General features: G+C 35.2%; 2 protein-coding genes across 2 annotated transcripts; one reads left to right on the forward strand and one right to left on the reverse strand.

Annotated features, from left to right (window-relative positions):
* Nucleotides 1–6,539: 6,539 nt before the first annotated feature.
* Nucleotides 6,540–7,185, forward strand: LOC147285552 (uncharacterized). The gene has a single exon (XM_086245226.1). The coding sequence runs from the start codon at nt 6,609–6,611 to the stop codon at nt 6,990–6,992; it is 384 nt and encodes a 127-aa protein (XP_086101352.1). The 5' UTR covers nt 6,540–6,608; the 3' UTR covers nt 6,993–7,185.
* An 834-nt stretch (nt 7,186–8,019) lies between these two features.
* On the reverse strand, nt 8,020–10,200 carry LOC147285553 (SH3/FCH domain protein). Its single transcript, XM_086244813.1, has 4 exons — nt 10,062–10,200; nt 9,839–9,921; nt 9,636–9,726; nt 8,020–8,297 (listed from the first exon to the last, which is right to left on the reverse strand). Exons 1-4 carry the CDS (start codon nt 10,097–10,099, stop codon nt 8,267–8,269), a joined length of 243 nt encoding a protein of 80 aa, XP_086100939.1. The 5' UTR covers nt 10,100–10,200; the 3' UTR covers nt 8,020–8,266.
* Nucleotides 10,201–10,438: the final 238 nt, after the last annotated feature.

A 10,438-nucleotide genomic window follows, 5' to 3' on the forward strand; every position in this document is an offset into this window, starting at 1 on the left:
CACATATGATAAATGTTAATTAAAATTTATAAGGTTTTAACAAAATAGTCCTTAAAACTTTTATATTATCTTGAAAATTTGCTAATGCAGTCTCAACTTCACATTTAGTTGTGACTGTACGACATTCACAACTTCAAATTTAGTTGTGACTGAACGACAGTCACATGTAAGTTGTGAGATAGTCACAGTTAAGTTGTGACTTAATTGAATTTTTTTTAGAAAAATTATACTACAATATTGTATAAATAGAGGTTAAAACAATACTTTTACTCAAAATAATACATAGTATAGTAGTGTGAGTTGTCTCTTTCAATTTACCAAGACAGTCACAGTTAAGTTGTGACTGGATTGATTTTATTATATTTTAATACAATATAGTATAAATTAATGTAATATTTGTGATGTAATATATATATTTTTATTATTATAGTGGCATGTGATGTAATATTTGTAAATTCTAATACCTTTTACTTTATTATTTTGTTTGACTTTTTAACTAGTACTTAATCTAAAATATTATTTAATTTTGGTACCTAACTAAAAAATTATTACAATTTGATAGTTAAAATCAATGGACCTTATTTTTCTTCAATCTCTAATCATAATACAAATAATAATACAAACATGTTGTTGATCTGCTTTCTGCTTCCTATATCATAATGCAATTGATTAATGTGAAATGAAATTTAGTTCCTATGTTGCTTGTTTTTAATAGTGTGGTTTTACTATTAATTTCTTAATATTTAACCTAATTAAGTTTCATTGGCCAAAAAAAAAACCTAATTAAGTTTCAAAAAATTTCCTAGCCAACAAAGCAGCATATTTCCAGCTTAAGAAAAAAAAAAATCAAAGAAACATATTGTAAAGTACAAAAGTAAATGTGAACTTAAGAAGAAAAGTGGTATTGGAAGAATTAATAAAGGTGGTATATTCTGGTCGTCCATGAAGTTGTTGATGATTACACCGAAAAGAATGGCTTCCTACCAATGTTTGACTATAATAGAAAAGCACAAAGAAAGTGGTCGATTGCCATATTTTGTTCAAAAAAGCAGTTATATTTTACAAATTGACTCTAGCCCGACCATTATTAATGGAATCTGTGGGTTGAGTAAAAGAAACCTAGTAGTTAGTAGCATATATGTCATCATACTTAAATAGTACTACTAGCTAGATAACCAACCAACAAAAAATATGACTGGTAATTTTCTTTGGAAGAACCTCCATCACGAATTCAATATTAACTTTTTTAACTTAAATGATGAACATTATGTGACTGATATAATATTGTAGGATAAATTAGCTTCCATTCCTTCAGCTAGCTAGTAATTGCAATATATTACCTATATATGTATTCTAACTAATTAACTAATTACCGAGATCAAAAAGTTTTTTAGGTGCTCAAATTTTTCAAGAGTTAATTATCTTCTACTCCTATAAGGGCGGACAATTTTGTAAGCAAGTATATTGGTATATAATTCATGTACGTTGTTTTTCCCAACTTATATGGCATGCTTACGTTGTTATCTTTTGAAGCAATGATGTAGTGTATATAACATGTGCCACATAGGTTGAGGAAAAAAAATTGGAATAATTAAGTAACGTTTTCCTCTTGTTTAGCCTATTCAATCACATATTGGTGTCGAGCTCCATATCTTTGAACTCATGGCACTTGATCCTTATTGGCTATCAAGAAACATTTCTATGCTCCTCCTATCCAATTCGACCACCTCCTCCACTTATAATTACAAAAAATAAGTAAATAATTAAGGGAAAAACATTTGTTATCAAATTAGAAGGGTGTGTTGGGCTAGAAAATTGGGTCGTTTGAAATTTTACAAAAATGTTATATATCTACATCATTCATGACAACACATGATTCAATGCTGTGTGTAATTTGTAGGTAGAGGCAGAAGAGGAACCAAAATTTAATAAGGGTTTTTTTTTTTTTTAGAATGATTCTCTTTCAGAATAGGGCAAAGGAGTTGAAAGTTGAAAGTTGAAAGAAATTAACAAGCAGTTGGTCCCAATTTGATTTCGTGGGTCCAGATGTTGAAATTATATTTGAAAGGTTCTAAATGTGTTTCATGCATATTCTTGGCATGTAGGCACACGGGTTTTTCTGGACCAGGCTCTTCTGGAGTAGTATTGCACTGCTTGCTTTGTAGTTGTGATGACTGATGAATCTGTGACCATAGAGATTAGAGTGCATGCATTTTCTATCTAATTCTAATTAATGGACCTATAATGATAGAAATTTGACCAGAGAAAGCTCATTTTTGTTTTATATATGTACGTATACACACTAGTGAGGACTGAGGGGTACGTTTTATTTCGATCACCGGCCAATGTATTGTGGAAAAGTGTAATTGCAAACCAACCTCATTTGAACACGTGTTAGTGTGTTACCCACTTACCTGGCCTCTTAACAACATAATGAAAAGATGATCAAGATTCTGTTTTTTCATCATTTCTTTTTCTTGCAGAAAGAGTTTCTTCCTTCTATGATTACATTATATATAATTAATATCACCTTAAAGCACAAATTAATAAAATTACAACTATTTATATGTACAAATGTATAAAAAAAGGTTGTAAAGGCTCACTGAGATTCACTGTATTGATTGTGCAGGGCATGTTCTGATATATATATATGTATGTTTAAAAGCAGTTAGTGTTTGATTACAATATGGAGAACTGGAGAAGAATGCAAAGCTAGCTTTTGTTTTGGTAATATATATATATATATATATATATATATAGGCTATAGCTAGTATTCTTCCTATTGGTACTTGCTAGAATCAAATCAATCATGTGCAGGTACTACTATATATTAATTGCAGCAGCCCCATTTGAGCCTTCTTAGGCTTTGACAGAGTCAAACTAGAATACCATTCACAATTTTGGTTAATACTAGATATATAGATGTCTAGCTTGTAGTATTTATAGCAGTATTGTAATGACATTAATTTATAGGCACTATGTATGTATGACTTGAAAGAAATTTTGTAGGAGACTAGCTAACTGCTAACCAGTTAGGAATTAGGAAGCAACAGAAGCTAGCATGTAGCTAGATTCTCGATCATTACCAACTTTGAATTATGAGACGCGGCCGACCATGTGAAATGCATTGCGTAGATTCAGGCATTATAGAGATTAAAGTTGAGCAGTTCCATAATTTAGGCCTTAGAAAACTGCAAAGTATGCTGCACTCACATCGATCCATTAGTAATAGTAATACTAATACTAATATATGATGGCACAAAAAGCCATCAGAATTGTTAATTCTCTACTGATCTGGTCCCTTCTTTTTTTCTCACTCTCTAAGCTCGTGATGACCCTTTGTTTTTCCGAGTCTGGAGGTTGGGTTACACAAGTCGGTGGGTGCAAAGTGTGCTAAAGTGTAAAGCTCTTTTATGCAGAACCCTTAAAAACAAAGTCTCCAAGCATCATATTCAACAAACATACATATGTCAACAATGACGTAAGATATTTATGTTGCTAGACTCCGAACTAGACCACACATTCACTAAAGAGTCAATGACAAATATCACGGAGTTTAGGAAAGAAAACATTACCCACAAATTAAATATTTTCATTATCTATAAAGTTGATTATATATATGTATATTAAAAAGAAAAAAACTATAGTTAGATAGTATGTAACTATCAGATTAACTATAGTTATAGACGCATACATGGCAACAAAAATAGGTGATTGATGGAGAGAGGTCGGTAGGCAAGGGGGATGGAAGGGGGTAGGCCTAGAAAATTTCGAAGAAGCTGCTAGGACAACCCAGCCATCCCATGCATAGATGCCATTAGAGAAATGACCCACCAAAATGTGTAAAACTTGCCTAGGTCCTAGGGGGACCATTGGGACCCATCCAATATAGGACCTAAATCTTAATGATTGAATGTCCCAGTTCTCTTGACTCCCAATACCTTCAATGGATCAAAATCATAAAGATGGGAGATTCATTATTGGGTTCAAAGAGAAAGAAAATGGGCCCAACAAATTGACAAAGGCTATAAAGGATAGTCTTCCAACTAGGGAGTCATGAGTCCTCCGTATAGGGGTTTGAATTTTTTATTTTTTTTAGTAACGGAAGGTGTCCTGCGTTAGTTTTCGCACACTAGACTAATCTCTTATGCCAGTTAAAAGTAGGCAATTTATGCCAAACTTAGGGGATTTATAAAGGATTTTACTTCCCTTACTACCTAACTCCAAGGGTCGAACTGAAGACTCGAACTTAGGTACCTAAATTTACAGCTATACATCCGAACCAACTCCTTCAATATCTTTGAGTTATAGGGATTGAACTTTAAATTGTCTTAAATTTAGCATGTGGGTTTGTGGTCTCAAAGTTTAAAGAGTGGAGTGGACCACCAAGCAAGTGTACACAATTGGTCGTCCACTTCAATCTTTACAACTCCAACAATTGGTGGTCCACTTCAATCTTTACAACTCCAGACTTTGCATGGCATGTGGAATTTGCTTCATTGGCATTCCATGCAACCAACAAAGTAGAAATTACTAGCAACTGACCATCATAAGTAGTGGGCTACCATTGCTTCAAACTTGTTGCGACTTGTGCGATAGCTTCACATGGAATTAATGTATGTACAATTTATCATTGGATATTTTATGTCTTGGTTTTTGTGTGGATGATCGAATTAGAACAAAGGAACCTGACCAATCACATTATCGTTAATCATCGATCAATCGATCAATTGATATCAGAAAACTCCTCATCAATGACGAAGCCAGCATCAGCCTACTCTTTTTTGTTTAGGTACAAACCTGAAATTTGGCTGTCCTCAAGAAATTTGTGATAGTAATGCTACAAGATTCGGTGCAGGTAGGTTGAAATTAGCCTAACTCTAAGTTAGGCAGTAGGCAGTTGTTGAAATAGTGATATTGGGCCATACTGGACTAGATTAGACTGGCTGGGCGGGCTTGGGCTTGGGCCTGAGCCATCCGTTCAACCCTGTTGCAAGATGAAGCATGCAAGAGCCCACTTGGCAAAACAACGAACAAATTATGACAATGAAATGGGACATTGTCAATTTGTACTATTGACAGTGAGAGAGAGTGAGATGACCCTAATTTTGTATGCATATATGCCAGATTTTATAGCTCCAAACCTTCCTACGTACCATAACGCACAGCCGGCAGAACCTGAAACCATTTCAATTGTACCCAACAAACACGTGCTTGTCTTGTCTTCTGCGCCAACACCAAGTCTACGGGAAAACCCAAGGGCTTACATTCGTCCATGCTCAGCGACATTTTGTGCAAAAGGACAAACACACTCACAAATCACAAGAATCACAAGACAGCATTTGGTATCTTCATTCCTTTCATGCGATTTCTATTGCGACCGCTATATCAATTTTGAATCATATTTTGGCCTCTTACTATTTTGGAAAGGTCCATCTCGTCAGGCCCACCACGGCCCACTATACCAAGACCAAATTCATGCCTCTTTCGCTGTTGTTTCATGATGAGGACAACTTATTACATGTGTCCTAACTGTTTGTTTGTTTTTTTTATTACTAAAAATAAAATAAAAATAATGTTTGTTTTTTGTTACATCGGAGGGAATCACACTATGGATTTATTCTGATCATAACCCTTAACTCACCCATGCCTAAATGTTAATATTACTCCGAAGATGAATTCTTCATGGATCAATAATTTTCTTTTAACCGCAAATACCACAAAATGCATATTTTAATATTATCCTTCAATATGCATATGACAATTTAGATGATGATATCCTTCAAATGATGTACACAAATGAAAGTTTCTTTTCTACAAGAGGAGTTACAAAATAAAATCTACAATATATGCAGGATTTAAAGGGTGGATCCAAGCCCAAGTGTTTGAGAGTGGATGAGGACAGAATTAAGATTAGATCCACACGATTCGATTACCTTCTTCAATATAACAAAAAAATAGTTATATCCAAATTCAAGATTTAAGATGCAGTAAAAATTGAAAATTGGCTAGGCTAGGACCGCTAGGTGGCCCATAATCTTTAGAGCTTTTTTTCTTTTTTCTTTTATTTTTTTGGGTCAGCATAATCTTTGGAGTTTGGGAGTACTCAAATTGTGAAAAAATTATTATATGTGATCGTAACACCATATAATATAATGACGTAGTGTTATCAATTTTCTCAAATTATAACATATGAATAATTTTAAGAGTTTTTTTTTTAATTTTTTAATTTTAAAAATTAATTATTATACACGTATTATAATTTAAGTAAATTTATAACAGTGATCACGTGATAAATTGTGAGTAGACGGGGCTATTTCCGTCAATTGCTCTTGGACTACGCTATCATGGAGACCGAACCTAAGAAACTGGAATAGCCGGTAAAAGTCATTAAAAAAGTGAGCGTGGGACGCACCCACACCTCCTCCGGATCTTTAAACAGTAACCGGACACGCGTCCGGTCTTATCGGTTTCCCCACTTTCCCCGTTATAAAATCAGCAACCAATCCGTGAAAAAGTTGCAAACTGTAAAACCCAAACCCAACGTCCTTCTCCAATCGTCACTCTCTCTCTCTCTCTTGAAAGCTCACAACTTTCTCTCTCTAAAAATGACCACCAATCTCATCCATTTCCGTCCGACCCTAATCGGACCACCATGCGCCACCGGAAACCGAAAGCCTGACCCGGATCGCCGAAAAGGCCCGGCCTCCAAATGGTGGACCCCACTCTTTGGGTGGTCCTCCGAACCCGACTACATTGGCTCCTCCGACGCGAAGACGGAGTCTATGGACAACAAGGCCGAGAGCGGGCCGGACTCGGATCCCGACTCGAAACCGTGGCGTTCTCGGTTCGCTCCCGGTTGCTTCACGGAGGAGAAGGCGAGGCAGCTGCGGATGAAGACCATGGAAACAGAGACGTTTCACGACGCCATGTACCACTCGTCGATCGCATCCAGGCTGGCCTCCGATTTCAAGAACCGCTCCGATCTATGAGTTAGGGATGATTGCGTTGGAACCTCCGAAGCCGAAGCCCCAAATCATCTATTTTTCTTTTTTTCATAAAGTAGAATTAGGGGTTGGAAATGTGGAAGATGGTGACGTCATGATGTAATTAAAGGATGGTTTGTAGTTAATTTGGTCTTTTTGTATAGCTGTAGTTAATTGTAGACTTTGTAGTTGGTTTGTTTTTTATTGTCCGTAGTTGTTTTTTTTTTTAAATGAAATATTTTTGACCAAAAAAAAAAAGCATGTAATTATTGCTGAATGGTGTGTGCATATACATGTTTTGCGTTTGAGTTTCGATTAAGTTTAGCTTTTTATGAATTGGGCTTCTAATTTGGCTTAATCGTTCGAGTTTGTAATTTTTGATGAAGATGAAGATAGCGATGGCCGGGGCTTAATTACAATACATTTGATTTCTTTGGGTTTAAGATCAAGATCAATAATGAATCAGTAATCCCTAAACACAAGTAGGGATTGACTCTCTGATCTTACCCATAGGCCATAAGTGGGTTTATTCATATGTAATCAAAAAGGTATAGGACCCAAAAAAAAAAAAAAAAGTATAGGACCCACCAGAAACAGTGGATCCTACATTGCATGACTGCCTCAGCATACACAAGTTTTATTTTAGGTCCATTTTAAAGGTCAAGTTGGGGATAGTATATTTTGGATCTTGAGTAGATACTGCAATTAGAAAATATCCAAACTGGGAATATGCCTATGTGAATCAACACTGGGATTCGGATAAATCTTCTATGTTGTGGGTCCCACCTCATGTGAGAGATGCCCCAATGGGGCAAGCCCCACCGAAGACTCACTCGCCCTCACTAATGCATAGCTCATCAGATTCAGAGCTCATGAGTCCTGACACATGAATTATATATTTGGGGGCTGAATATTATTTTTTTTTCAAATCTGGAAGTACACCATGACTAGCAGAGGGTTTCAACACCAAAACAAAAGTCCCCTCCTCTAGCATACCTTGCATCCACAACTTACTACATATTCATAAGAAAGCTTACAATCAACAAAACCAGTTTGCTCATTTTGTATTTATTTCACTTGAAATTATAATCGGAAAACAGTTTGCGGTTTATCACCTCATAATAAATGGATGTAATCTAAAACTATCCTAAGACAAGATCAGAATCGTCTTAAGCTATTCCTGGTGCCATTGGAATCTTGAGCTGCAAAGGACCCGCAAAACAATTCGAGTTGTTGAATAGATGTAAGCTATTGCATATCTCAAACCATGCTCCGCAAATCTACTTGCTCTCAATGTCATACAAATCAGTTCTGAGTGTCTGTTAAGGATAAACAATAGAACATGGAGAAGACAATGAAGATAATGAACATGGAGAGGACAATACGAGGGAGTAAGAGCAATTTACATGACCATAATTCTGCTCTGTATCATTTTTAGTGAGAATTATTTGCTTAAACTAAGTCACTATGCTTATGCACGTTCCTTTTATTCCTTTAATAAGTGAAATGCAAAGGATTAGATTACTCTTCGAAGACAGAATTCCAATTCTCAAGGAATGAAAGGTGATAGACTACATTAAAGCCACATGCAAGAACATCAAAATTAATTACTATCTAACCACTAAAACTCATCCAAGAACATTGCAACAGCTACCTTTGTTGCTGGCCAAGTAAAACACAAAAACGGAATACAAATTCAAATCGGACATGGTTCCGTTTATTCAAATTAGTTTTATTCTTATTTTTCAGTAGTGTGATGCCAAATCCAAAGTAAAGAAACAATCTGGTTAAAATCCCTTCTAAATGGAAACTCTACCACCATTCCAATGGACCACATATAAGCAGACAAACTGTAAGACTTTCATATCTAGCTATGTTCTATATGAAAATTGGCAGTTGCTTCAAACACTATGAAATTGGATCCACTTTATGAGATCTAACTTCTTGCTGAGAAAGGAATAATTCCTTCATCCTAACTTGCTAAGCAAATATTTTAAAAATGACAAGCACATCCTAAGTCGAGCTCCTAGCACCTTTGGTCTCAAAAAAAGAAGAAAAGAAAACCCATAATAGGATACAGTTAAGAAACTTCGACTTACAAGCACAAAAGACAGAATGAACCACTATAGTATGTATGTTAACTGAGCTTGAATGGGAGAGAAGGGAAGATGAAGACATTTACATGGTTCTATATAAAGACTTCATGCATGCAAGAACGGTGATTCACCACCCCCTTCTGCCCAATCATTATAATATACTTTATACCCTCACTTGTAGACACTCTTAAAGATCTGAAAAAGTGCAGACCTTTCCCCACCTTATTTCGACACACACATCCAGTAATACTTCATATTCTATAGCCACTCATTACAAACGCATATTTTAACAATCTAAAACTATGACAGAAACCTGAAGGCAGCAAATACTAAAATCTTTAAACACCAGTTCTAATTCCTAAGCAAGGTACTAATCAATTTAACTTGATATATTATTTCATCACTAGTTATATCCAAAGATCAAAACTTGTCATTTCTTTTGGCATGGTAAATTTTCAGCAGCATAGCAACAACCTATCTATTCGATATATAACCTATCAATCATAAAAAAAAACTCAGTATAAAATGTGCAGTATAATTAACAAAAGGATACACCAAATAAGAGCCATGAGCAAATGCTCCAACCAACACAGCAGTAAACAAACGGTCCCGTACAACTGGATTCTTCCGCAGCGTGAGTCGAACTGAAAAGGCAAATACCCACAAAGAAAAATTGTTGTTGGGACAAGACCCAGATGGGAAATTTCGATAAAATCAATAAATTAAGAAATAAAATTTAAAAAATTGTAGACTTACTGAGCGGAAGAACAGGGGCATATATAAGAGGGACCAAGAACTTAATTTGGGATCCCTTGCTTCTCTTCCTTATAGCAGCTTCCCTTTCAATATATTCATGCATAAAATTTCGAAATCAATATTAATAAGGCAAATGAATTTCTGTAAATTGAAAAGAAAAAACACACACACAAAAAATACATTAATATAAGCGTGTGCTTTTTGTGGGTTTTGAGGGACTTACTGATTAGAGGGATCGGACGAGGGGGGCCAGGAGGCCATGGCGAAGGTTAAGGGGCTTTAGATCTGGAGAGGTGTTGTGCAATTACTTTTGTACAAAATCAGAGCAGCGGTGCCGGTGTGATATGGTCTAAAAAAAATTTGAGAACTGGTTTTTTATTTAAGATATATATATTTGATCCCAACAATTTATTAGAAATTTCTTCCATATCCCTATTTTTTATCATAATTATTAAGGTTTGTAAGAGTTTATTAGTGCACCATTTGAGTATAGTTTATGGAGTTTAGGATTTAGAATTAAAATTTAGGGTTAATTATTTTTGGATGTAGAGTTTATTGTTTAAAATTGCAACTTATAGTTATAATTGTGTCACAATTTAC

This window comes from Dryas octopetala, chromosome 5 (assembly GCF_963921425.1).
Source record: "Dryas octopetala chromosome 5, drDryOcto1.1, whole genome shotgun sequence".
Classification (NCBI taxonomy): domain Eukaryota; kingdom Viridiplantae; phylum Streptophyta; class Magnoliopsida; order Rosales; family Rosaceae; genus Dryas; species Dryas octopetala.

Bases quoted from the DNA above. Each gene is read 5' to 3' on its own strand.
- LOC147285552 (XM_086245226.1), top strand. From the start codon at position 6,609: ATGACCACCAATCTCATCCATTTCCGTCCGACCCTAATCGGACCACCA.
- LOC147285553 (XM_086244813.1), bottom strand. From the start codon at position 10,099: ATGGCCTCCTGGCCCCCCTCGTCCGATCCCTCTAATCA. The intron at 9,727-9,838 runs GTAAGTCTACAA...TTGCCTTTTCAG, and splicing joins TGCCCCTGTTCTTCCGCTCA to TTCGACTCACGCTGCGGAAG. The intron at 8,298-9,635 runs GTATCCTTTTGT...ACAGACACTCAG, and splicing joins GCTCATGGCTCTTATTTGGT to AACTGATTTGTATGACATTG.